Source organism: Actinia tenebrosa, unplaced genomic scaffold (genome assembly GCF_029948245.1).
Source record: "Actinia tenebrosa isolate PJP-AT-01 unplaced genomic scaffold, QUT_ActTen_1.0 PGA_scaffold1__47_contigs__length_23844297, whole genome shotgun sequence".
Lineage (NCBI taxonomy): Eukaryota > Metazoa > Cnidaria > Anthozoa > Actiniaria > Actiniidae > Actinia > Actinia tenebrosa.
Genome location: NW_028292578.1, coordinates 19968744 through 19996073, shown reverse-complemented (window position 1 = coordinate 19996073; position 27330 = coordinate 19968744). Strand labels below are relative to the sequence as shown.

The window sequence follows — 27330 nt, the reverse complement described above, 5'->3', positions numbered from 1 at the left end:
ATCCATTTATCTGATTTAGGAAGCGGGAGGGGGAGGGGAAGGGCGGAGACTTGAGATGACCCACTTCAGCTCCTACGTCTTTATGGTCCCCAGAAAAAGTGTTTCAGTGCTATTAGTTTCGGATAAAGATTATTTCGGGTCTATATTGAATAGATAAACTGCTGACACAGATAATGGACTTAATACTGTTTATTCTATTAAATTTGTTGGCAAATTTATGATGTTAAAATCAGCTTGGTTTTAGCAGCTGCTTGATAGTGTGTTGTTTTCCATTAGAGCAATATACTGTGCTGTCAGATGTATAAGATGGATTCACAAGACCTGGAAATACAAAAATAGGAAAAAAATATTCATACATGATTCCACAAACGTTTTCTTTAGGTGTTTCAGTGTAGGGATAACCTAAGAGGACCCTCTATTCAGAGGACACCCTTTAGCTGCATGAATATCAAAATATGCTCGTCCCATATATTTAAAGTAAAGCGAACCTCTATTATACAGCTATTTCAAAAAAGGTTGAATACTGAATATTGCATACTGAATAGTGCATTCCAAGACCAAAGGGCATTGTGGGTCTCGTTAATTTGAAATAAAAAGTAAATGTACAGCAATTAACTATTTACATGTAGTTAGTATATTGTTTCAGATGGAAAAAGGTGGGGGGCTGCACCACGATTTCCGTTGCAAGGTACTAGGGTACATGGGGAATACTCACCGCAGTAATAACCCCAGCAGCTATCGTCTCGTTGCCATATCGTAACATAAATCGACCAAGGTCTTTATAATCCTTGTATAATTCAACACACACAGGCCTACTGGTGTGGATTTCAACCTCCGCGTTGGAATTCTTGGTCAAGCACCTGAAATATTAATACAACATCTTAAGATCTATACAAAAAAAATCCTAAATGACAGTATATTGTGCTAGTTACTAGTCTACTATGCAGACATCCTTAGGGTTGTCACGCATCGTTCGTGGCGAAAGAAGCGTTGTGTGACAAGCCTATGACGTCTGCGTGAGAGGCTGTCGTTGCCCAAGTTTAAAATGAAGAAGCTTGGAACGAAGCTAGGACTTTTAGGGGCCAAGTGGAACTCGCTAACTCGCCGGGAGTTTCGTCACGCGACACCATCATAGCATCGTAAGTTTCGGAATGCGGCACGGAATTGACGACATCCGCTGAGCCAATTCATCCAATACAAATTCGTCTTTTAGAGCGGTCACGGTTCACGTCGATTTTTTTCGCTTACACACGGAAACCGCTCATTAAAACAATTGTTTTGACTGTGAAAAAACTCACGGAACGTGCTGTGCGGTGATCGCGCAGTATCATTGGTTGAATGGATGCCGTCAAATCCGTATCTGACAGTGCTGTTTCTCATTGATATAGAATCTGTTGCATCAATTGTGGAAGCAACTTCTTGAGAATAAAACAGTGTTTTATACCTTGGTTTTCGTTTGACTACTTCTCCGGTGCTCTTATTTAGTAGAGCAAGAAGTTTCTTGACGCTAGCCGGTTCACTCATGGTTTGGTAATGGAATAATACCTAAAAAGAAATTCCTTTTCGTCAGGTTATTTCAAGGTTCGATTTGTGAGTTAGCCATGCCCTGACTTAGATCAGCCCAGAGGTTGTTTCAGGGTTCTATCTGTGAGTTAGCCATGCCATGACTTAGATCAGCCCAGAGGTTGTTTCAGGGTTCAATCTGTGAGTTAGCCATGCCCTGACTTAGATCAGCCCAGAGGTTGTTTCAGGGTTTGATCTGTGAGTTAGCCATGCCATGACTTAGATCAACCCAGAGGTTGTTTCAGGGTTTGATCTGTGAGTTAGCCATGCCATGACTTAGATCAGCCCAGAGGTTATTTCAAGGTTCGATTTGTGAGTTAGCCATGCCCTGACTTAGATCAGTCCAGAGGTTGTTTCAGGGTTTGGTCTGTGAGTTAGCCATGCCATGACTTAGATCAGCCCAGAGGTTATTTCAAGGTTCGATTTGTGAGTTAGCCATGCCCTGACTTAGATCAGTCCAGAGGTTGTTTCAGGGTTCTATCTGTGAGTTAGCCATGCCCTGACTTAGATCAGCCCAGAGGTTGTTTCAGGGTTCAATCTGTGAGTTAGCCATGCCCTGACTTAGATCAGTCCAGAGGTTGTTTCAGGGTTCAATCTGTGAGTTAGCTGTGCCCTGACTTAGATCAGTCCAGAGGTTGTTTCAGGGTTCAATCTGTGAGTTAGCCATGCCATGACTTAGATCAGCCCAGAGGTTGTTTCAGGGTTCAATCTGTGAGTTAGCCATGCCATGACTTAGATCAACCCAGAGGTTGTTTCAGGGTTTGATCTGTGAGTTAGCCATGCCATGACTTAGATCAGCCCAGAGGTTATTTCAAGGTTCGATTTGTGAGTTAGCCATGCCCTGACTTAGATCAGTCCAGAGGTTGTTTCAGGGTTTGGTCTGTGAGTTAGCCATGCCATGACTTAGATCAGCCCAGAGGTTATTTCAAGGTTCGATTTGTGAGTTAGCCATGCCCTGACTTAGATCAGTCCAGAGGTTGTTTCAGGGTTCTATCTGTGAGTTAGCCATGCCATGACTTAGATCAGCCCAGAGGTTGTTTCAGGGTTCAATCTGTGAGTTAGCCATGCCATGACTTAGATCAGCCCAGAGGTTATTTCAAGGTTCGATTTGTGAGTTAGCCATGCCCTGACTTAGATCAGTCCAGAGGTTGTTTCAGGGTTCTATCTGTGAGTTAGCCATGCCATGACTTAGATCAGCCCAGAGGTTGTTTCAGGGTTCAATCTGTGAGTTAGCCATGCCATGACTTAGATCAGTCCAGAGGTTGTTTCAGGGTTCAATCTGTGAGTTAGCTGTGCCCTGACTTAGATCAGTCCAGAGGTTGTTTCAGGGTTCAATCTGTGAGTTAGCTGTGCCCTGAATTTGATCAGCCCAGAGGTTGTTTTAGGGTTCAATCTGTGAGTTAGCCATGCCATGACTTAGATCAGCCCAGAGGTTGTTTCAGGGTTCAATCTGTGAGTTAGCTGTGCCCTGACTTAGATCAGTCCAGAGGTTGTTTCAGGGTTCAATCTGTGAGTTAGCTGTGCCCTGAATTTGATCAGCCCAGAGGTTGTTCAGCATTTGATAAAATTTGAATTTAAAGTACCATATTGATTTCATTACTTACCATAAACCCTCTGGTTATGGGAATGTCAATATTAAATACTATGATACGGGCTTTGATTTTGGTTGTACTCTTGACTGGGAATGAGGGATCACAAAGGATACTCCCTACCCTATGAACAATAATAAGATTGAATTAAGAAAGGAAAGACGGAAGGAAGGAAGTACGGAAGGAAGGAAGGAAGGACGGAAGGAAGGAAGGACGGAAGGAAGGAAGGAAGGAAGGAAGGAAGGAAGGAAGGAAGGAAAAAAGCAATGAAAAGAGGAAGGAAGAGAAAGGAAGGAATGAACCACCGTATCTCAATTCGTTTGACCTGCAACGTTCGAGGATATCCTTTTTTTCTCTCCACTCCCTTCCCCCAGGATTTCCACTTGAATCGACAATAGTCAGTTTTGAACATTTTCCTAGGATTCATAAATTTCTTTTAAACTCCCTTCACAAAAAAAGCTCCAGTGTCTTCTACACGTCTCTCAAAATTTACCAGTCATTCTTAGTCATGACAAAGACTTCTGGACTGCTTGATTGAAAAAAATCAGTACTCTCACCCAACATGAATAGCGTCCACACCAGCTAAAGATAAGGTCACGTGATCCCCCGCGCATGCCCAGGTTTTGGGCTCATCATGAAGCGTCAAAGCTGAAAGAATCAAAATGAAAAAAAGTTATTGAATTGAACTAGAAGATACCTTTCAGGAATTCTACTTTGAACATCCCCTTGTAATCCCCAGTACTCTTCTCCTTCCCTCTCCTTCTAGACGGACAGACAGACATGAGTATCAACAAGAAATAATTTTTTTTTTTCAATTTTCAACATTATAAAAATATAATTTTTAATTGTTAGTCAGGCGCCTCCAAAACGCATTCACTATTTGTGTTACATCTAACCGCTTTGTCCTAATTACCATTATGTTCTACTGTAATGACTGACCAGTTAATGACCGAGAAAATGTGTCAATGAAGTACATAAACTATGTCTCTCTTTAGAAAACAACCACAAATAGGTACACTGAAGCGAGAGTAAAATTCTGTTTGTTTGTACTGAACGACATCTTTTTCTCTCCTGAGACGAAAAGGTAAGTCCTGTTTACAGTAGAAATGTTAAGGAAAATCAAAATTATTTAACTGACGTAAAAATAATATCTTGTATCACAAACATAATGTATTTTTATAGGACAAATTTTGGGCTACGATTAAAAAAGTTATATTTATTTGCGAGGATATCTTGGTAGTGAAAAACTAATAACCGCTTTAAGAAAAAATCAACTTACTATTCCCACAGATATCTAATAAATATAATTATTACAGAAGTTATATTAAGTACGCTATTATATTTTGGATTTTTATTAGAAATTCAGTAAAGTTAAGTTTATATATTAGGATATTGTATTTTTTATTTCTCACACGAATCAGAGAAAAAACCGCGATACCAATCGAGTAAAGTGAGTAGAGGGTTCAATCTTATCTTCAGTCGATAGCAAGAGTATAACAATGGAAAAATAAGACGAAAGGAAAGTCCAAAAATTCAAAATAAATGTAAAATTTTGAAGCGAGGATTCCCAATATTACTGTAACTTTTAGAAACTTATAGTAACTTATAGAAACTAGTTCCTTGAAAGCGTCTTACATGTACTATTTAAAACAGAAGGCCATAAAATGTAAATAATAAATTGAAATAAATATAAAAACAAAAAATTTTGTCTTGAGACAAATGGTTAGACAAATGGATATGAAATTCAAGAGAAGGGGTACAGTGTATTTTTTTCCCCAGCAAATTATCGAAAAGTACTTTAATGACATTGACTAAACGGCGTCCGTTTTCCTCCTTCGTTTATAAGTGAAAAAATTAATAATCAAGACCTAATGAACAGACTGTCAACATTTCTCATATCCACCGACCAGACCACGCGTTATTTTAGAGCTTTTGTTATTGTGGTTTTTTCGGTTTGTTGCAGGAAAGACCTCAGAAGGTGATTTCTAGGGGAAGACAAGAATGTCGTTACTTCACCAAGCCATTCAACAGCAACACACGCGCCAGATCAAGCTATTGACGACCAATGGAGTTAATGTCAATCAAAGAGACTCACGCATGCGCACTCCACTGCACTTAGTCTGTGATATTGAGAACCAATCACTAGCGACTCGATATGCACAAATCCTTCTAGACTTTGGTGCGCATGTTCAGTGTAAAAACGACCAAGGCTTTACAGTATTCTATTACGCATGCGTCAAACAGCGATTACCGCTGGTTAGGCTGATTCTAAAGGAACGCGAAGTGGATTACTTTGAAGCTGATTGTGAAGGAAACACACCATTGCATTACGCAGCTTCCGCCGGAAATACGTCACTGGTAACTAGACTAGTCAAAGAGATGCGAAAGTATGGGATTGGAGTCGACAGGGTAAATGATCACGGTGAGACAGCCATGATGTTAGCTGTCAAATATGGACATGACAGGTGTGAGAGAATTCTTCGCGAGAGCGGGAAGGCTAGTGACACGATAAGAGATAGGAGAGAGTTCAGGACGGTAAACGAGTGGAGAAATGCGGATGTGGAAACGAGGGGAATCGATGTATCAGCACAATTTAGGTATGCCTTTCATTATGATGCGTGGTAACGATAATGTTACGGTAGATCTAGGCAAGATTCACTCCATGTGAGACGTACGCATCCCCTCTTCCTGTCTTGCTTAAGATCCTAATTCGTTCCTGTGGTGGTGATGATTATAACGTTGGTGGTAGTGATGAGGATAAAGATGTTAATGGCGTTCATAATGAATTGTGGTGATGATAATGACTGGTATGGAGATAATGAAAATGTTGTTAGCAATGCCGTTGATGATGTTGCTGATTTGATGCTAAGGATTATAATTACGATACATGATGAAGATGGATGATATGCGGATTGATGACTGATGATGCTGCTGCTGCTGCTGCTGATGATGATGAAAAATGCAATGACAAAATATCAAAATAAAGAGAATGATGAGAATATTTTCTTATCATTAGTTATTCTGAGTAGAGAAATGAATTGTGAAATGATCATGCTTAGTTAACATATTGAATTTCAGATTGAAGTTTCCAGAGTTATGCAAGAACCTTGTCAATGTTCCACTGAAGGTGGCGAAACCAAAGAAAAAAGACAGCAAAACTTCGTTATCCTCGAATAGCAGCATTGCCAGTACAACAGGTAACAAGAAAACATTTCTTATTGGATTTTTCCTTTCCCCCTCCGTCCCTTTCTCCCTCCTTTCCTTCCTTCAATCCTTCTTTTCTTGCTTCCTCTCTCCTTTCATTTCTTCTATACGAAAGTACGTCTGTTTTCTCAGGCTCATACCTTTTTTATGAGCACAGAAACCTAAATATGAACAGACTTGAATTTCGTTAAATCCATTTTTGACAAGTTTGCAGTTTTTGGCGCGAAAGGGAAAAATAAGAGCGCCGCGTTATTTTCCCGTCAAAACCCTTAGAATCAAGCAGAAATGTATACCTCAAAATAAACATTTCATCTGACTTTCTATCTTAACAGGACTATCAATAAAGCAAACATTACCAGCTCTCTTCGAAAAATATAAAGATCAAATAGCAACAAGCTATCGCAAACCGGCAAAACAACCGATAAAAAGGATCTCATATCTACAAGACAACGAGAACAAAAACTCAAACGACTGGCTAGAAATAGAAGGAGTAGGGCTCAAAAAATCCTACTCGTGTGGGACTCTCAGCGAAATGGAGTTGTCGTCTGAATGGACGAATACCAAGTCGTTCTACAAGACTGTTACTGATTTGACGTCTAGGAACGAGGTGTTTGGACAAGAGAATAAGAAGGGAAGGTCTATTAGAGATACAGGGGATGTATTCATTGATTCATCTAGAGGGTATACTTTCCCTGCTAGCCGTAAAGACTAAGGGAGGGTCCTTTTTTCATTAGAGTGAGGGGGCGCTGGGTCTTCGGAAGGGAGGGTAATCGGTAAAAAACTATGAAAAACTATAAAACTATTTTTGGGGGTCTACCTTTTTTTGACAAAATAACTTATGAGTGAAAAGGGGAAGACTACAACCATTTAAAAAGATATTAGAACGAATCTCTCAGCCCCCACCCCCAATAAAATGAAAAAGGTAGTCTTCCGAAGATTAAGTGAGCGCTTTTCGAGCTTCTATTCCTTGCTTTCATACTTCTGCGCCGCGTCTGGAATTTCTGGCGGCGCAGAAATATGGAAAGCGCTCTAATAATAATGATCATTTATGTGAATTGCAAATGTACTAACCTTTAACCATTCCCTTTACTCCTACTGGCATAACTAGCGCCCTATTGCCATTCTGAACACTGCCAGCTACCATCTTCCCGGCTAGGTTAATCCCTGCTCCCAGTCCTAGAGAATACAACATAAGGCGTAAAATAAAGGCTTTAGCGTTGAATACTTATTACCCTATACACAGGGAGCCCGATTCTGGATTATCCCTGCTCCAGATCTTAGAAACAACATAATATGAGGGGTCAAATAAACTTCAATGAGACTGATTAGCCTATGCACAGTTGTGTTTAGAGGGACTTAATTTCCTTGAGTAATTGCTCAGTCTTCTTGTATTTTATGTTTGCAACACCAAATCGAATTGCAATTTTAAAGTTTTTTGGGGGAATGAGGAAAAACCAGAGAATTCAGAGAAAAACCCTCGAAGCACAAGAAAACAAGGAGTAACTCTTCTCCGATTCGACACTAAACAAGGGAATTGAACCCGAGTCGCATTGCCGAGAGGCGGCCCATAGTTTGGGCTTCCTGTGAACAAGTGACTTACCTTTATAGACATCTGATACACAGAATCGCCATGGCTTATCCATGTCTCGTTTAGGAGGTTTGAAATCGTCTGTCAATAAAAACATAACAAAAAAATAAGTTTTTCGTATTTCGGGTCCTGCTCATGCGTTCTGAGAAGTCACGGTGACTGACTCTTTTGCTTTCAGTTGAACCACGAAAACCTGTCTTTCAGCCATTTTAAAATCCCTTTTTCTGATAGACTTCCTTAAACTATATGATTTACACAGTACATTTTTTCTCACACCTGTCGAACAATAAATCGAACAATAACGACCTTAAATGACAGATAAAACTTGGCGCAAGCATGTTGCGTGTGAATCGTCCTTTAGGAATAATAATAATAATTTTTTCCCCTTGGCACGTCTTTTTTGATCACGTACCTATCCTGTCTAAGAGACAAGGCCCCTTGTACCATTTTTTCAGCTTGTCTTCTGTACATTGCTTGACGAGATTCTCACCCGATAGACCACTGCACGGCACGTACCCTACATCAGAATCCTTCAAGTGAAAACATTGTTAGATCCAATCCTCAAGCTTCTATTTATACACCTATTTCATAGAAGGTTGTTTGGGTCGAAGGATGCTAGCCTGCGTAGCGGCCCAAATTGGGAAATTGGGGGGAGGGGGAGGTGTGGGTTCCTGTGGAGGGGGAGACGAGGGGGAATGGAGAGAGGAGAGGAGAGGAGAGGGAGCGATGGGAGGTAAGCGATTCAAGCTCACTGGAAATGAATATAGAACCCCGAGGGATGAGGGGTGAGGTCCTCCACCCCCTAGCCTCTCCCACGGGGTTAGAGTCACTAGTATTTCTCTCTTGATCAAATTAACAAAAGCCAACCTCAAACATTGGCCAAGAGGAATAGGGGGATTCGATCTAAATAGATCTTTTAAGCTAAGGCATAATGTTTTCCGACTTCAGACGACGTGTCACCCTCTTGAGAATAAGACTCTTTGTTTGAGTTGTATCCATACGTGCCTTCCCTTCTTCACAACCGTTAAACAAAGAATTAATACTCAAGGGAATGACACGTTGACTGAAATGGAAAAACATTACGCCCAAGCTTAAAGATTATCTTAGTGTTCTCTACTTGGTCGTACCTTAAATCCAACTTGTTTAAGAAACAGTCTTAGCTTTCCCACAATGTATAAATATCGTTCTTCGCTCCAATCCACCTGAAACAGCAAAACATTAATCACGGTAAGACCAAATGGTGTCTTTGTATCAATGGATCACTTTACCCTTTTTGGGAGTCCTGTGTTGTTCAAGACCGAGAGTAGCCTGTGGAGGAGTCAAGGTGCAAGTTGCATTCAAACTCTACTCACATCTACTCACATGAGATACTTAGTCCAGGAATCGAACTCAAGACTCCTGAGGTGAGAGGTGTGAGTAATACCCTCAATTTCCTCGCGAGAAGGCGTAGCGGTAGTGCGTTCACCTCTCACCGCTAGGTTCTAAACTTTCCCTTGCTTCCAGAGTTTTACTCCAGGTTTTCTGGTTTTCTTACCTCCACGAAACCTAACAAGCTTAATTCCAATTTGATCTGTGAGTTAGATGTGCCCTGACTTATATCAGCCCAGAGGTTGTTTCAGGTAGCGATAAAATTTAAAGGTCTTAAGATTCAATGAATTACTGAAGTTTTATCTTACGTTGTCGAGTTTGTTGACAGCGACTACGATCTGTGTGACGCCTAGAGACCTGACCAATAGCGCGTGTTCTCTGGTCTGACCCCCAGCCTCGAAACCTGCCTCAAACTCTCCTGTACTAGAATCTACTACCAGGATTGCAACATCAGCCTGAAACAGAAAAGAAAAGATTAATATTGAAGGGGAAACCAACACCTTTTTAACAAATCCCTGGAAATGTAAGGAATTTTGAAATTGTATGGCACCCTACAAAAAAAAAAAAACATTCTTATGGGAAGCCATTTCAATGTTGTGGCATACACAATGTGCATGTTGCAATTCAGTTCAAGGTTTCTTCATTCATACCAATAAGCATTCGTATAGGAAGCCATTTCATTGTTGTGGCATACACAATGTGCATATTGCAACTCGGGTCAAGGTTTCTCCATTTATACCAATAAGCATTCGTACAGGAAGCCATTTGAATGCTACGGCATACTGCGTAGCTTGTACATACTGCAAAGTCAGTACCGTAAGTTGCTCCATTAAAAACCATTCATATGGATAGCCATTTAAATATTAGGGCATGCATATACTGTAATTGCTGCAAGTCAGCACCATGGGTTCCCTCTATTCATACCAAAAACCCATTCAGGTGTTAAGGCATGGATGTATTGTGAGTACCTGTGCTGCGCCTGTAATCATATTGGGTATAAAATCCTTATGTCCAGGAGCATCCATCAGAGTAATGACTTTAGACTTGGTGGCGAACCGTGTTAGGCCGACGTCCATCGTGATGCCCCTTAAAAACGACAAATAAACACTTTCTTTTAGCTGATTTTGATGGCTTTATCAACCATCCTGATTGCAAAAAGAAGCATTCTTATCATTTTTAGTCATCATCATTATTGCCATCAAGAGCAGTAACAGAATAACCAACATGATTATCGACTCATTATCATAAAGTAATGAATAAAATATCATAATCATCAGCTGTTTCTGGAGCTGCATCATGAACATGTACAACAGAAACATCATCATCATCAGCATCATCATCATCAGTAACATCTTCAACATCAGCAGCAGCAACATCATCATCATCCCCATCATCATCAGTAACATCTGCAACATAAGCAGCAGCAGCAACAACATCATCACCATCATCATCAGCAGCATCATCATCACAATCAGCAGCATCAGCATCAGAATCTTTATCAACTATCATCATTCATGATCAGCCATCACCATGGTAAGCATGATGTACTGGTTCAAACCTACCTTTCCCTTTCTTCTCCTGTTTCATCCAACACCCAGGCATATGCAAATGATGCTTTACCAGCCTTCTTGGATTCAGTTTCATATCTTGGCTTGATTAAGAATCATATTACAATATTCTACTACTAAAACACCAAGAAGTGTTTATTGTCCTCCATTTTGTCGGTCATTACGTTCTAGGTGGTGAGCGAGTGAGTATTGATCAAATACAATGTGCGTAAAGGTATATGGGAACCTACTTTTAACGGTCGAGATTGTTCAGCTAATAGCAATGAAAACAGTAGTAACATAAATGTGCAGTGATGAGAAACCTTGACATATTATAATTTTAGTTGTTTACAAGCCAATATTGGATTGGATTTGAATTAAGCGTTTTTATATTTAGAATGGATAATAAGAAGGTTTTTCTGGAGGTTAGGATACTTATGCATAGCTTTCTTAGAAACATCACCCAGTAAGAACAACATATGACCCATTAGTGTACTTTTACCAGCATCAACATGACCTGCAAGATATAAAGAGTACAATGGATTAGATGAACAAGAGATTGGGCTGCCTGTGGTAAAACTCTGCCAAAACTGCTGATATAAAGTAACTGATACACTCACGACTACACTCACCGATTACTACGAGGTTTAATAAGTCTTTGCCCTGCTGGCGTTTTTCATATTCTGCTTGTGCGTCGATCTGGGAAACAATAAGAAGTGTTAGCGAAACAATAGTCCCGTTCACAGTTCCCTACGCCATCTCGAAAGGTAGCCGTGCCTTTGCATTGAAGTGAGATGAACAGTGAGCTCGCAATAATAGACACGTGTGAATAATTGTTCAAGGTGTTAAAAAAAGGTCTCTATCATTGCAAGATGGCGCAGGGAACTGTGAACGGGACTATTGCTAAAAGAATAGTACATGGTAGGGTAGAGCTAGGAATAAATGAGTCTCTCTATTACCCTTGGTTACTGTTTAAAGTTGACGTGAATTTGGCCAAAAGCAGGGGTTAGTTGCAAGTCTGATATGGAGGATATTGCCCCCAATACGGACACCCCGCTATTATAACAGGGCCCTGCTAATATGGACACCCCACCATTATGACACGGCCCTGCTAATACAAACAACCTTTTACTTTCACTAATCCCTGGGTGTTATTAGTGATTATAAGAGTCCCGAGGGGAGCAAGGTGCCGACACTGGAGGATGTCATGATCTCCTTATAAGGTCTCTATTAGCTATTCTGAGGTCATAGGCATTAGGAGGACTAAAAACTGGGTCGAAATACGATATCTTCGAAATATGTCCCTAAAGCAATCCAACTCGACCTAGTCAGTTTTTTCCTCAAATTGGAATGCTGAATAAATGGATTAGGACTGGGGACACCAACCTGTTTTGCTGGTTTGGCTTTTTGTTGCTCGGGTGACTTAAACGCATCAACTTCAGATGCAGTCTGCGTATTATCTGGCGAACTACAGTAAATAAAAAGCATTTAACGTTGGTAACAGCGCATTCGTACGAAGCCTGGATAAGCACTATCCACCGGATTTTATCATATTACTTTATCTAATGGATAGCACTTTTCCGTTGGACAACTTGTTTGGGTTTTGTATTTGAATTAGTTTTATCAACATCATATCATCATCATCATCATCACCATTATCATCACCATCATTATCATTATCACCATTATCATCATTTTCATCATCATCATCACCATTATCATCAACATCATCATTATCCTCATCATCATCACCATTATCATCATTATCATCATCATCATTTTCATCATCATCATCATTATTATCATCACCATCATCATCAACATTATCATCAATATTATCATCACCATCATCATCACCATTATCATCACCATCACCATCGCCATCGCCATCGCCATCGCCATCGCCATCGCCATCGCCATCGCCATCGCCATCGCCATCGCCATCGCCATCGCCATCGCCATCACTACCACCATCACCACCTTCACCATCACCATCATCAACATACCTTGAAGAGGATCTACTCTTTGGTGATACGGGAGTAGAAAATCCAATCACCACATTAGACGACTGGCTACGTTTCGTACTACTGGCACTACTGCTGTGATTTAGTCTGGAGACTACATTCTTGCTGAAAAAGTCTGGTAAATTACTGGCGGCTGCCGCTGCTACCGTGACTGGCTGCTCAGGTACTCGTGGTCGAGCTGTGGTGCTGTCGGGCGGTACATAACTAGCTGTGTCTGATTTTCATAAGATTTAGATACGAGTCACCTTTGGCTGTCATCCCACTCATCAGTCACTATTTTATCTTAATATTTTCCCATCCATCTCATCCCATCTCCCTATCTCTTCTATCCCATCCCCTCTCATCTCTAACTCCATCTCCGCCGTACCGGGGTTTACGACAAGTACACAGTACTTAATGCCGTAAAATTGCTTCCTATTGTTGTCCAGTAGTTGATCCAATCGTAGTTTAAGGTTACAGTAAAATATGGCACGGCTATGGTAATTGGTCTACGACCAAGCCAAAATGGTCCACAAAGTTTATACATACACTACGCTATAAGTAGATACAATTTTATTGCCTTGGTTTGTGACTCAAAATCATCCAATCTCATCCCATCTCCCTATCTCTCCTATCCCATCCCTCCCATCCCCTCCAAATCCCTATCTCCATCTCCGCCGTACGCTACACCAACTCTACCTCCATATCCACCGTACCGGCGCTTACAACAAGTACACAGTACGGAATGCCGTAAAATTGCTTCCTATTGTCGTCCAGCAATTAATCCAATCGTAGTTTAAGGCTACTGTAAAATATGGCACGGCTATGGTAAATGGTCTACGACCAAGCCAAAATGGTCCACAAAGTTTATATATACACTATGCCATATATAGATACAATTTTATTGCCTTGGTTTGTGAATTTACATACTATAACATGTACATATAATATGTACATCTTATATCATGAAATGGTACTTACAATTAATAGTACTAATAGAAATATAAAAAGGATGGATCGACACTCGGGCTGTACAAAAAATCTCTTGCCTTTGAATGATCCGATATCCAATTATGTAATATCCAATCACAATAGAGATTTTAAATCATGACGTATTTCCGGGTCCAACTGCTTACAAAAATCGCTAAAATAAAGTGAATAATGTTCCCAATGATTGAACTGAAGGAACTGCTGACATCACTTAAATGCTCTGACTTTCTACAAATCATTTACTTTCTAAATATCTTAATAAAATAAAGTCTTCAAAATTATTTTCTTAAACCAGACAGTGGTTAATACAAAATTCCAAAGGGTGTGGCCATGGCCAGCCACCTTATCCACCCCCCTGGATGCTATCCTTATGTTAGGAAGAAAAATTTATTTAAAAAATTTCAAACATGTTTTATGCTTTCTGTTCAACTCCAAATCTTTGCTGTTGTTTCATCTTGATGATGTCATCTGGTGAAGGCGACGAAAAGTGAAAAGCTGTTACTTCGCTGTTAATATGGTATCCTGAAGTGCATAATTTCTTGGACTTCAAATGATCTGGAATAGAGTGCTTTCTTTTGGTTTCATAGCATAGAGTCTGAGCAAACAAGCTTGGGTGCATTAACATCAAAGAACTCTTGGATATTTTGTGGGTCCTCTTCTTCTTCATAGACTTGGGAATAACTTTCTTAAACTTTTCTTCACATCTAGAGCCTTGTACTTGTTTCTTATCTTGTTTTGTGTACAAAAGTGATTGCTCCAAGGAATCAATCCCATGCCTTGAATTGCGACCATCTGAAAGAATACTTGACACAGATGCTGCAGAGATATTCTTCCCTGATGGCCCATGGTTCATTCCTGAGGTTTTCAGACTCTTCTTAGAGGTGTTTGAATCTAATGACAAAGATGCAAGACCAGACAATGATGTTGTAAAGAGCCTGTCTTTGGTCGATCCTTGAGTATTTTGATCAAATGTGAGCGCTCTATTGGTGTTCCCCTGAGGTTCCCTACCAACAAGACTAGACATATCTACATCCATTGCGTTATGACTAGTTGTTGGGAACTGTCTGTCTTGATTTGGGTAGTCAGGGGGCTTTTGCTTGGCTAATTCCTGGAGAGAAATTCCAGGTTGAACCTTTGGTTTTTCTTTGGTAGATTCATCATGCCGCTTGGCCAAACTAGATAATGATGTCAAAGCCAACATGTCTTTAGGTTCATTCGATGACTGACTCATATTCGTAAGAGGAGATGACATCTGGTTTGCTAATTCCTGGAGAGAAATCCCAGGTAAACCAACAGGTTTTGGTCTGGTAGATTTGTCATGTAGCTTGGCTAGGCCAGACAAAGATGTAGAGGTCAACATATCTACAGGTTCATTAGATGAATGACTCATCTTTGTGGTAGATAATGTCATCTGATTTGCTAATTCTTGGAGAGAAATCCCATGTAAACCAACAGGTTTTGGTCTGGTAGATTCGTCATGTAGCTTGGCTAGGCCAGACAAAGATGTAGAGGTCAACATATCTACAGATTCATTAGATGAATGACTCATCTTTGTGGTAGATAATGGCATCTGATTTGCTAATTCTTGGAGAGAAATCCCATGTAAACCAACAGGTTTTGATCTGGTAGATGCATTATGTTGCTTGGCTAGGCCAGACAAAGATGTAGAGGTCAACATATCTACAGGTTCATTAGATGAATGACTCATCTTTGTGGTAGATAATGGCATCTGATTTGCTAATTCTTGGAGAGAAATCCCAGGTAAACCAACAGATTTTGGTCTGACAGATTCATCATGTTGCTCAGCTAGGCCAGACAAAGATGTAGAGGTCAACATATCTACAGGTTCATTAGATGAATGACTCTTATTCGTAAGAGGAGATGACGTCTGATTTGCTAATTCTTGGAGGGAAATCCCACGTAAACCAACAGGTTTTGGTCTGGTAGATTCGTCATGATGCTTGGCTAGGCCAGACAAAGATGTAGAGGACGACATACCTCCAGAACCAATTTTGTCACACAGGCTGCTCAGAGTAAAGCAAGACTCCTGAAAAAGCTTTTCTTTTGCTGTTTGTTCTTCTGCCTGGTGGCTTCCAGCCAGAACACTTCCAAGAGGCATAAAAGGCAACTGATTCTTTGATGTATTAGCAGCCTTTACCTCATTAATAGAGTTCTCTCTACCCTCTATCATGATACTACTTAGAGGCATAGAGAGCAGAGAGCTTCCATCAGATATACAATTGTTATATTCATTACTCTGACAATTTGTTTTAGCATGCTGCAAGCCACCTATTTTTGCTTCTCTCTGGTTGTTTACAGACTTTGTTGCTATATTTTTCTTTAACAATTTTTTATACAAATTAGCATCTTACCTTATTGTTGCCATAGAAAATAAATGACGAGAAGAGAACATGAAAAGGAAGGATAACAAAGGCATTAAATTAGACTTTTGTTGTTAGTTCAATATTTGGTCTTAATATTTTGTTTCAGTATTTCATTTAAAAGAGCAACTGGTTTTTTTTTTTTTTCCTTTTGCAATTTTTCATGGCAGCCATGTTTAAGGAGATGGATGTGATTTTTGTGAATGACAAGAGATTTCACTTCCCAAAGGAAAAACTTTTCTATAGGCTAGATTACACTAGCAATTTTGTCGCATGACATGAGTCACTTGCAATTTTATTGCTGCAATTTTGAACATGCTTGAAATGTAGTGCAACTTCGCAGTGATTTTATTACACCGAAAATCTCAGACTTTTTACATGTGCGATTTCTGCTTGCAATAAAACTGCCAATGAAACTGCCGCTCATGTCGCTGGACAAATTTCGCTGGTCATGATGACTGGCCGAACTAGTTTTAGCTCAGTCATACCTCATTTCTGGGTCAACGTTACTGGTCAAAATGACCAGCAAGGCAAATATTTGACTGCACGAGTTACAATTCTAGGCAGACCTTGTCCAATGCCTGGCCTTTATTTTAAGCCCTGCTCAAGGAAATGACATGTTGTCTCAAACCAGTAAACAACACACCTGATTTCTTTATTATACTGACCTTGTTTTTTGGGTGTCTTCTTCTGGCTGCTCTCTTTCTTGTTTTCTTCAAAATAAAAGAAAAAGGAATACTTTCTTTCAGTCTTTATTGCCCTAGGGCTTCATGCATAACTTCCATTAAGAACTTAATAACTTCCATTAGGTAGTATGTCATTTAATTATACAGCTTCTCATTAATCCCATATAGGTAACTGTCCAATTATTTTCTTAATTGGACAGGTCTTGTTGATATGGGATTAATTAGGCAGCTATATAATTAATAGGTAATGGGATTTCATGCTCCCCAATCAAGAAATAATTAGACTTGAAAAATTCCTCCGACTGCCAAATTGGACTCGGACTACGGCCTCATCCAATTTTGTCAGTCCTTGGAATTTTCATCTTCCAATTATTTTTTAATTGGACAGCATGGAGTCCTATTACATATACTAATTGAAATATAATAAATAAGGATGATGTGAATAAATGCATGAATGAACGAACAAAGGAACAAATGAATGAACGAAATAATGAACAAATAAGAATGAAATAATAGAAATGATTAAATATCATCCCATCATAATAAACAAAAGCATAATATTATGACAATGTTAATAAATGAATAAAAGGGAATGAAATAATAAGAATTGGTAAAAATCACATATCACCAATTGCCAGAAATAAAAAATGAATGAACAAACGAATAATAAAATGAACTTATTAAATTAATGTAATAATAAAAAATGAGTAAATGGATATGACATATTGATTATTACCTTCCATCATACCCTGCAATAATAGCAGACCAGTGAAACAATACAAAAGAGTCTCACAAAGGCATCATTATAGACACCAACTCAGATCAGTATAATACAGTTATGATAAGATGACTAGGGTGTCATTGTTTTGTATATATATTGCATCCATATACTGTATGGAACCACATTATCAAGGTGGGCTAATATACGTCAAGTATGTATTGTCAGTGATACCTTTAGAAAATATATAATCCAAAGCCCTCTCGGCATCAAAGTTAAATTTGAGTATGGCATCTACAGCCGTTGGCTCATGGCAGTCATCACCCAAGATAGATTGTAGTTGATCCAGACATGACGACAGTTTGGCTGTGGGAAAAAATACAAATAATTTGGTCTGGAAAATCTCAATATGAAAATCAAAATTATCTCAGGCCCGGCCACACTATGCCAGATAAATTTGAATCCAAATTTTTATTCAGTTGGTTTGGCCTACGTCCACACTAGTCCGGGAGAATCCAGAAAAATTCTTCACCGAAAATGAATTTTTTCGAATACAGTCCCCAGAGTGGAACAATTTGAAAATATCCAAAATTTTCAAATACAATGACATCATGATTGTCATGGGAACATGGCAGAGAGGCTAAAAATTCACCGCAGGCTCAATTTCAGCTTCGATGCACATGCTCAGATGTGCAATGAAGCGTTTTTGCCGCCTCTGATCAGACTAGTGTGGACGGGAAAAATTTTCTCCATTTTCATGTGTGGACGGAAAACTTTTTTTTCGGTGTGAAAGTTGCAGGTTCAAATTTATCCGGCATAGTGTGGACGGGGCCTCATTAATAAAATAAAAAATAAAGAACATCATACCTTCACTTATAGGATCTAACTGTGGTCGTCTATAATCTTGGGAGTTACTAAGATGATCTTCTTCCTCCAACTGCTCTTCCTCTTCTTCTTCCTCAACACTTCCAAACCTACCACTCATGTAGTTACTGAATAGGTTGGACTGTTCGTTATCATTACCACGGTTATACATGAACTGCTGGGCTGAAATTGAATTGGGAAATACCATCCATTTAATTTATATTTATTATTACTACAGTAGTAGTTCTCAATAGCAAGTATGGAATTATGGTAAGAATCAAGTAGGTTTTGGTGGATGTCAATGGACCTAATCCACTTGGGCACAATATTTTGCCCATTTCAGACAACGTGTCATTCTCTTGAAAATAGATTTCTTTTTTTGAGTGGTATTCATATTCATGTCTCTTCGCATACATAACTGTTAAACAAAGAAATGATACTATAGGGAATGACATGTGGTCTGAAAAGGGAAAACAATGGATTTGGTCAATCAAGGCATTTCCGTGACATTTCACATGCATGTGCTGTTGAAAAGTTTGGTGTTTTCAATTGGAATTTAGAAGCTGATTTTCGTGGAGGGAGGAAAACCAGAGAACCCGGAAAATTTTCAAAGCACAGGAGAGAACCAACAAGCAACCCTACTCACATACGACACCAAGCACAGCAGGTCTTGAACCTGGGTCGCATTGTTGAGAGGCGAGCGCTTCCCATATAAATAATTCCAATAATTCAACAGGTTCTTTTATGTCCCCCATGTTCATTTTCTTCTTACCAGTAGAAGGTGACACACACATATCATGCTCTTCCACAGAATGCCCATATACATCCTCTGACATTTCTGGGGGGAAATAAAAAGAGTAAAATGATACTAAAGGGTAAGCATGACAACTACGTGACTTGGAATCTAGGTGTTCAATGCATTGTTTGTCACTGCTAAGGTTTCCATGTATTTGCTATCATCTTTTGTAAAACAAAATGTTTCTCACCAACAACAAGGAAAAATACTATTCCTAAACGATATTCATCGAATCTTTGTTATTATCTTATTCATAATTAATAACGTCCAAAAATAAATACACAACATGCTTTTTCGCAGAAGAAATGTATCAAATAAAATTATGACAAAACGTTTATGAATAAAATTTAATCAGACTAATGATAACAGTTAACTGTTTACTATGAACAAGGAATACAAAATACGAGTAAGTTTGAATGAAAAAAGCTCTGAGAAATCTGAAAATGAAGCTAAAAGAGAAAAACAAAAACTCTTGCATTACAGCTAAAAATTCTAGTTTAAAGCTTAAAATACCAAAATACCATAAAAATCAATAGCCAGGAAAATAAATAAACATCAAAAACGATTTAAAGATTTGGATAAGAGCCTTAAAATAACTAAAATTTGTACGAGAAGCGCTATTCACAAGGTGTACAAGTTTTAGACCTAACTACATTATTTCGTTAAAATGTACCCTTCCTTACCATCTTCGTAGGCATAATTTCTAACATTTCTATGCCTGGACATTTTGTAGTTTTTGCTGTATTATTATTGGGGTCTGTAATGAGTCATTTCTGTGTTTTTGTTAGGTTTTTGTTGGTGAGTCTGGTAGTTTCGCTGAACCAACACGGCGGCCATCTTGGAAGGGAAGATAGCCTCGCTTTGGTGGGGTTTCTGAGCTAGAGCCAGACCTCCATGTCAAATTGTGAAACAAGAAAGAAAGAAAGAAAGAAAGAAAGAAAGAAAGAAAGAAAGAAGACGGTTAAAGGATTTTGATCAGGGTGCGAAATGAGTCAAAATCAGAAATTGCCATTTATGAGTAATTAACGATATTTAAAGTAGCGAACATACACATTTATTATAAGTAATACTCTCACTTTATTAAGGTGATTAATATGAAAAAGTTCAAGTTGAGTCAAATATTCCCGGCACGGGTTCATTTGATTGAATGACTGAATATTAGTAACACACAACCGAGGCTAAGGCCGAACAAAAGAGAACTCGAAACTGTAGTAAACGCAAAATATAGCTTGGGCTTTCTAGCTTCAATGCAACTATAGTGTTGAATAGTGAGACTGACTGGATATCTGCATGCATTACTGTGACCGTAGACAGAGCAGCCACAGGCAATCCCTTTCCTACCCACAGGTAGCCCAAGCTTGGTTTCTGTGGTGTAGTGTTATAAGGAAATGTAAGGGGATTCATCAAAAATTTCAATAAAATCATTGAAACGTGAAATAAAGCCTCGAAATTTTATCCGATCATTGAGAAATAGCACCTCTTTTGCTTTGTGTGGTTATTTTTCGAATTTAGTCCGTTTTAAGGATGTTTTCCAAAAACGCAGAGCGAAAGAAGTGCTATTTCTCAATGATCGGGTAAAATTTCGAGGCTTTATTTCACGTTTCAATGATTTTATTGAAATTTTTGAAGAATCCCCATACATTTTCTTATAACCGACATGACACCACAGAAACCAAGCTTGGGCTACCTGTGTTCTACCTTCCTTCTTTCCTTTCTTTTTTCTGCCCCCCTGCTTTTGCTTTTACTATACATCTTTCCTATATGAGTCATTTTTCAGTTTTTCTCTCTTCAGCAGGACGAGTCTCAAAACTACTTGACTTGCATGTTTCAGTTGTCAGTCACAGCAAAGTTGATTGAATTTTCAGCCCTCGTTTTCTTCTGATCTTTTCCACCAACTTTGTCCATTCTTCCTCCTGGAACTATCATGAAAAATAGGAGGTCAAAATTTATTTATTTATGTTAAGAGTAAAGGAAAGGATGCTGGTAAAAGGGGGGGGGGGCATCTGGTGGGGGGGAATTCGGCAGTATTTCAAATTTATCGATAACGATGACTTGAAACAACTTTTACTTCTGAGCTGATCTAAGTCAGGGCATGGCTAAAATTACTCCCCTGAAACCTGAGCCCTAAAACAACCTCTGGTCTGATTTAAGTCAGAGTACGGCTAATTCACAGATTTAACCCAGAAACAACCTCTGGTCTGATTTAAGTCAGAGTACGGCTAATTCACAGATTTAACCCTAAAACAACCTCTGGGATGATGTAAGTCAGCGTATACGGCTAACTCACATAGGGCAGATGAAATGCGGATTTTTGAGTGGTTTTGCGGAGGAACGAAGACAGGAGAAACTGGAGAAAAATCATCGAAGGAAGGATGGAAAAGGAATGGAACATGAGTCCTCAGAGGTATCGCTAGTCCACCCCTTGATTCCCTCACCATCAGCACCCTATCCTATACACAAGGTTCTTTATCATACATCTACATCGTCATAGTCTATACACCATCTGTCACCTTGATTCCCTCACCATCAGCACCCTATCCTATACACAAGGTTCTTTATCAAACATCTACATCGTCATAGTCTATATACCATCTGTCACCTTGATTCCCTCACCATCAGCACCCTATCCTATACACAAGGCTCTTTATCATACATCTACATCGTCATCTATATGCGACTAATGTTTCACAAGTTGACCATGTGTCTAACATTACTAAGCAATCAACTATAGCAATTATAAATAGGGGTAACTTGACTCATAATTGATCGATTAATTATGCCATACGTGTCATTGACATACTATTTCAGCTAAGATTTCCGTTTCTTCGTACCCCAAGTGTCTAATTATAAAGACATCTAACTATAGCCATCTAAATTATCTGGCTACCATATGGCCAACTTTATCCAGACAACGTTTTACTAGAGCTCACGATCCCCTCACGATCTTCCTCTTGTCGCGTACGATGGACCATTAGCAAGATTATGTGATTAATTAGGAATGAGGAACTCTAGATCTTATCAAGTCGTGAGAATAGTCTTATGAACAGGTGCACGAAAGATGTTCCGATCCTTTTGCACGTTGCGTGCGCAAACATCGAACCAGTGAAATAAGGCATTAGAATCAGTTCACTCCTGGTTTACCCAGGATGAAAAAGTATAAGATCTAATTAGCATTGAATAATGCAAAATGCTGTGTTTTCTAATTAGTACATTTTTAACACTAAGGACCCGTCCACACTATGCCGGATAAATTTGAATCCGCAACTTTCACAAACCGAAACCGAAAAAAAAATTTCCGTCCACACTGCATGAAAACGTATAAAATGTTTCGCGTCCACACTTGTCCGATCAGAGGCGGCAAAAACGCTTCATTGCACATCTGAGCATGTGCATCAAAGCTGACTGATTGTGCCCGCAGCGAATTTTTGGCCTTCCCGCCATGTTCCCATGACAATCATGACGCCATCGTATTCGAAAAAATTCGGATACGAAATGTTTTCCGTCCACAATAATACGGCTAGCCGGCGTTTTCAAATTGTTCCACTCTGGAGACCGTATTCGAAAAAAATCGTTTTCGGTGAAGAATTGTTCCGGATTCGCACGGACTAGTGTGGACGGTAGGCCTAACCGAATAAATAAAAATTCGGATTCAAACTTATCCGTCATAGTGAGGACGGGGCCTAATTAGTTGGGTACTTATAGGTTCTTCATCGCACTTTATCTACTGACAGGTCCTTTAATATTCCTCTCCCACGATTTTTTAATCAGTGATCCCACCCCAATTAATTTTCCAATATAATGGTTATGCAATTCCTTAAGGCTCGTTTACACGAGCGATTGTTGCGACGTTTTGAGGTGCGATTTTCGAAAATTTAAGCTTTTGTCTTGTGTTTCTTCTTGTTGTCCAGGTAATCTTGGTGTTGGGATAACTTTACCAGTTAATCCTTTAGCAATCTTGACGATATGACCAGAAATTAAAGCAAAAAACGCATTTCAAATCGCTGCGAATCGCCCGTGTAAATGAGCCTTAAAACTTCGTATCAGTCATCGAGATCTTCATTTATCAACCTGAAAAAGCGATATCAAATCTTCAGCACTTTTTATTGATAACTACAAATGATTATGTGCGCCCGACGTACTATTAAGGTGTTAATATCGATCTGAATTTACTCGAAGTAGATAATTTATCATTATATATATATGTATGCCCAAACATCAGTCGGTTCATAAATAAGCAGCAACATAATAAACGATAACGACAGGAAGAACTAATAAAATCCCAAAGTTAATGGATTAATGGTCGAATGTTCGTGCTATAGGCCGATTAAGGACGGCCTTAAGATCTAAGATAACGTGAATAGCGCTCTTCTTCTTTCAAACTTAAACAGCTTTAATAAGCACTAATGTGTAATGACTAATTAGTGACAAACAGGGGAAATGGCAATGATATACTACATAGTATTAAAGATAACTTTAGCACAATTTGTTTCGCATACATACACGATACGGACATTTTGCACAAATCTGGGTGTTTTTCGAATTGTATTCCTTTAACTTCTTGAGTTTTGACTTAAATATATTTACATTCAAATTAAACTATAATGCAATTTATTTTACTCAAAATGAATAACATTGAATCGCCAAATACTAGCTGCTGTCATGATATTTCTTCATACAAGTTTTTGTGCTCGGAATCGCCATTTTGCATCGAAGTAATTTTTACTTCCGGAGTCATCCTTTGTTTTCTTGAGAACCAATCACGAGGTCGGAAATACTGGAGTTTTTCAGAGCCTATTTATTTCGTCGAGCATGCGCAGTAAGAAATAAAGGCTCTGGGTACGAGATTGAATTTGATATTAGCTCACAATTAGCTAGACAGATAAAAGGCTTTGGTGGGATTCAAAAAGCTTTATTTTATGGGAGCTTTAAATTTTGCAGAGTTAATAAAAGGTAGTCTGCGTGCAACCGGACCGACTTTTCTCCCACGGACGATACGAAAGAAAGGTTTGGCTGTACGCATGCGCAGGCTTAGTTAAAGCTGATGCTAGCATAGTATATTAAACAATTTCTATTGCCAGAAGCTATCGTTATCTTGCCGTTTAATTGGTAAGAGCAGAAAAGTTGTGTATGATTTCAATTACTCATTGAATGCTATGTCTAGCACTTCAGAATCCTAAAGGCACGCGGTCACGGGAGCTCGAGAGAGACAAGATGGAGCTAGAAAGAAATATCAACTACTACATCACGATGGCCGAGATGGGGATTTCTAGTTTTGAAAAGCTGAGTTTTTCAACGTTTTTCAGTGATGCTTTTCGGTCTGTGTTCGAATTGCATTTCAGTGGGTTATCATTTGAATAAGATGGTGGTATTCCTACAACAACATTCGTTCCTTCAGCAAGCTATTATGACTAAATTTAAGTAATTATTACAAAACTTTGGGGCAGTGAATTATATATATATAACTTAGAACATAAAAAATAAATAAAAATCAGATTTAACTGAAGAAATCTTCAGCATTTCATATTTATATTAAAGATGAGACTTCTAAATGCTCCCGGAAATTACTTCTTTTAATTTAAGTTCAGTCTTCTTATGAATTAACATTATATAAACACCTGTTTTCAAAGAGAAAAAAATTCTTCAATATAAGCCATTTTGAGGACTATGACTCTTAATAGAATCTTGGGTTGTCTATCTAGGCTCTTAAAAGTTGAGATAAATAAGATTTTTAAAGACGCTTTAAATGGGCCCTAAGATCAGGTAACGGAAGTACGTTTTCAGTCGAGTTGAAGCGGGCATCTTTCCTTGTTTTGTTTTAAGTAGAGCTGAGCTAATACGGTCGAGCGACTGTCTTTCAATATTTACTGAATTCAGCTTCAGTACTTTGCAATTATTTGCCAAAACTTAAGCGTAATGGTCCTATCGATTACTGATCCGTGAATTCAAACGGACATAAATACACTTCATGTCCCAGAAAAGATGGTTTTTGCGTATTTGTTTTTCACAAATCAACACTGAACAAGCTAAAACATATTGCTTTCAAAACCAAACCTTTTCGACGCTATCTTGGCAGGTGCGACAGCTTTCTGTGTTTAATTTATGGCTAGGATCCTTTTCCCAACGTTTTGTAATTTTCCCGTTTTTTCCATAAGCCTTGGAGCTTTTAAAATTATCTCTTAGATACTCTGTCCTTCCGTATAACGGCTCCCATTGCAAGAGTATGAGAATTATTAAGAAAGCAGCTGTTATGGAGTTCGCCATGTTTGAATTATGACCCCGTGATCATAGCGACTAAAACAAGCAAAACAGTTTGGAGTTAAAATAAATATGGCGCCTTGAAAATTGCCTTTTCTTTAAGACAAACATTAAATTATCCAAAAGAAAGGTCACTTTTATTCTCAATATAACAAAGGGCAAATCCTTAATGACTGACATGAGAAAAAGAGTCGGGATCTTTCACCAAGGACGTGATTCACCTGATTCTTAGCTTGTTGAAGTATAACAAACCCGTTGATAGCATCCGTGTTTAACAACTTGAAAAATATTCTCAAGCTTCGGGACCATTTTATAAACAATGAAGAATAGAAAAAACTAAAGAAATATTTTACATTGCTTTTAACTTTGAACCACGAAGACAAAGTGAAACGCCCAATTTAATTTTAAGAAATTCATGCAACTAATTCAATTTTGAATTGGACTCAATTTTTTTATTTTTAAGGGTTTTATTTTCATGTAATCGCAAAATTTAGTCCTTGACTTCCCATTTCAATACCCTTATCTTAATTTCCTAATTTTTTAGGTACGTGACTGGCTGCCCAATTAGAAGCCAAGAGGTCAGTTTTGAAGTGCCTAAAGACCAGCCACTTCGGTTTTTTGCTAGCTATCTTCAAAGCGAAGCTGTTTAATATTTTTCTTAATGTCCACGAATAGTCTTTTCCCCCTTATATATAAACAAATTATTTAATTATTTAAGTTATCAATCGTATCTGAGTGATCAGTCTGAAAACCGATCGATGTTTTGTCAAATACAACTATATTATCTCAATATTATAGTTAGTACCTTGTTCATAAGATTCATTTATCGTATAGTCTAATTGGCAAGATATTGGACACCCATTTGGAAATCCTCCTTCTTATCCACATGTCGGCGCCCTTGTTCTCTTTACATTACATAGGTTTTCTACTCCCCTGCTGTGTTTTCCTATAGACATTGTGAGAGGTGATATTCATTTATGAGCATTCTTATAGGATTAGATAGTACCAAACAACAGCTGTATTTTATTGAAAAAAGAAACCCTTGTCTACAGGAAAAATATTGAATACTTCACATTTCTAATTACGCAAAAGTTTTTTTTTCAGAAGACAGAATTTTGAAGAATTTTTAGTGATAGGCTAAACTTGTCAAAATGAGGAGACAAACTCATCCCTCAGCTTCCTTATTTTTCGATTAATTAAATTAAACCCGGTTGAAATTATGTTCAGCTAAACAGTAGAAAAGCATCTCAAAAATGCATTGCGTCGAGGAGTGAATTCTAGCCCCAAAATAGCTTGATTTGAATAATGCTGAAGTACAGTTGATTCTAAATATAACTTTTGGCTATCTCGTCGTGTCGTGGGCCAATATTTCAATATTTATTTATTTTTACTCTCAAGAGAAAGAGTCTCACCAAGGATCGCGCGTGGTATACGTTTGTATAGGGTTATCGGGCAAAGGCAACAGCCCACCACATATACAGATCAATTGAAAGTGTTTATGAAAGGAGATCGTATTTTATAAATAAGTGCTTGACTGATGATTTATTTCACTTCAGAATGAAATAAAAAGGACAAAAGGGAAACTTATGCGTTTTGTTTTTTCAGTTTTGCATTATTAAAAGAGTTTTTGTTTTCTTTTCCGGCTCTTTTCTCTTCTTAATTTATTTTTTCTCTTTTCGCCTCCTTTTTGGGTCCTTCTCTTCTTTTTCTTCTTTTCTTCTCTTCTTTTTTCTAGTCTTCTTCCTCTTCTTTCTCATTCTTCCCCATCATTTCCTTTG

The 27330-nt window shown here is 38.5% G+C and overlaps 1 protein-coding gene and 1 long non-coding RNA gene across 3 annotated transcripts; both read right to left on the bottom strand.

Moving 5' to 3' along the window:
• Window positions 1-174: 174 nt before the first annotated feature.
• On the bottom strand, window positions 175-20156 carry LOC116292633 (HBS1-like protein). 2 transcript variants are annotated; one of them, XM_089032533.1, is made up of 21 exons: window positions 19981-20153; window positions 19274-19339; window positions 18505-18684; window positions 17872-18003; window positions 16902-16946; window positions 12866-13097; window positions 12246-12327; window positions 11492-11558; window positions 11295-11376; window positions 10875-10958; window positions 10281-10398; window positions 9621-9767; window positions 9072-9146; window positions 8357-8474; window positions 7957-8025; window positions 7428-7532; window positions 3710-3800; window positions 3168-3276; window positions 1445-1545; window positions 716-860; window positions 175-321 (listed from the first exon to the last, which is right to left on the bottom strand). In XM_089032533.1, exons 1-21 carry the CDS (start codon window positions 20021-20023, stop codon window positions 313-315), a joined length of 2100 nt encoding a protein of 699 aa, XP_088888659.1. In that variant the 5' UTR covers window positions 20024-20153; the 3' UTR covers window positions 175-312. The 2 variants fall into 2 exon arrangements, with proteins under 2 accessions (XP_088888659.1, XP_088888658.1); XM_089032532.1 differs by lacking the exons at window positions 175-321; window positions 716-860; window positions 1445-1545; ... (11 more) ...; window positions 12246-12327; window positions 12866-13097 and adding an exon at window positions 13744-16219 and having other exon boundaries at window positions 19981-20156.
• Window positions 20157-20328: 172 nt separating this feature from the next.
• Window positions 20329-25590, bottom strand: LOC148910069 (uncharacterized). The gene is made up of 2 exons (XR_016120265.1): window positions 25349-25590; window positions 20329-21216 (listed from the first exon to the last, which is right to left on the bottom strand). It is a non-coding gene; the product is annotated as an uncharacterized LOC148910069 (long non-coding RNA).
• Between the last annotated feature and the right edge of the window lie 1740 nt (window positions 25591-27330).

Excerpts from the sequence above, each read along its gene's own strand:
- LOC116292633 (XM_089032532.1), bottom strand. The coding sequence starts at position 20,023 with ATGTCCAGGCATAGAAATGTTAGAAATTATGCCTACGAAGATG. Across the intron at positions 18,685-19,273 it reads GTGTGTGTCACCTTCTACTG|CCCAGCAGTTCATGTATAAC; the intron begins GTAAGAAGAAAA and ends ATTCAATTTCAG. Across the intron at positions 16,220-16,901 it reads GAAGACACCCAAAAAACAAG|ATGCTAATTTGTATAAAAAA; the intron begins GTCAGTATAATA and ends CAATAAGGTAAG.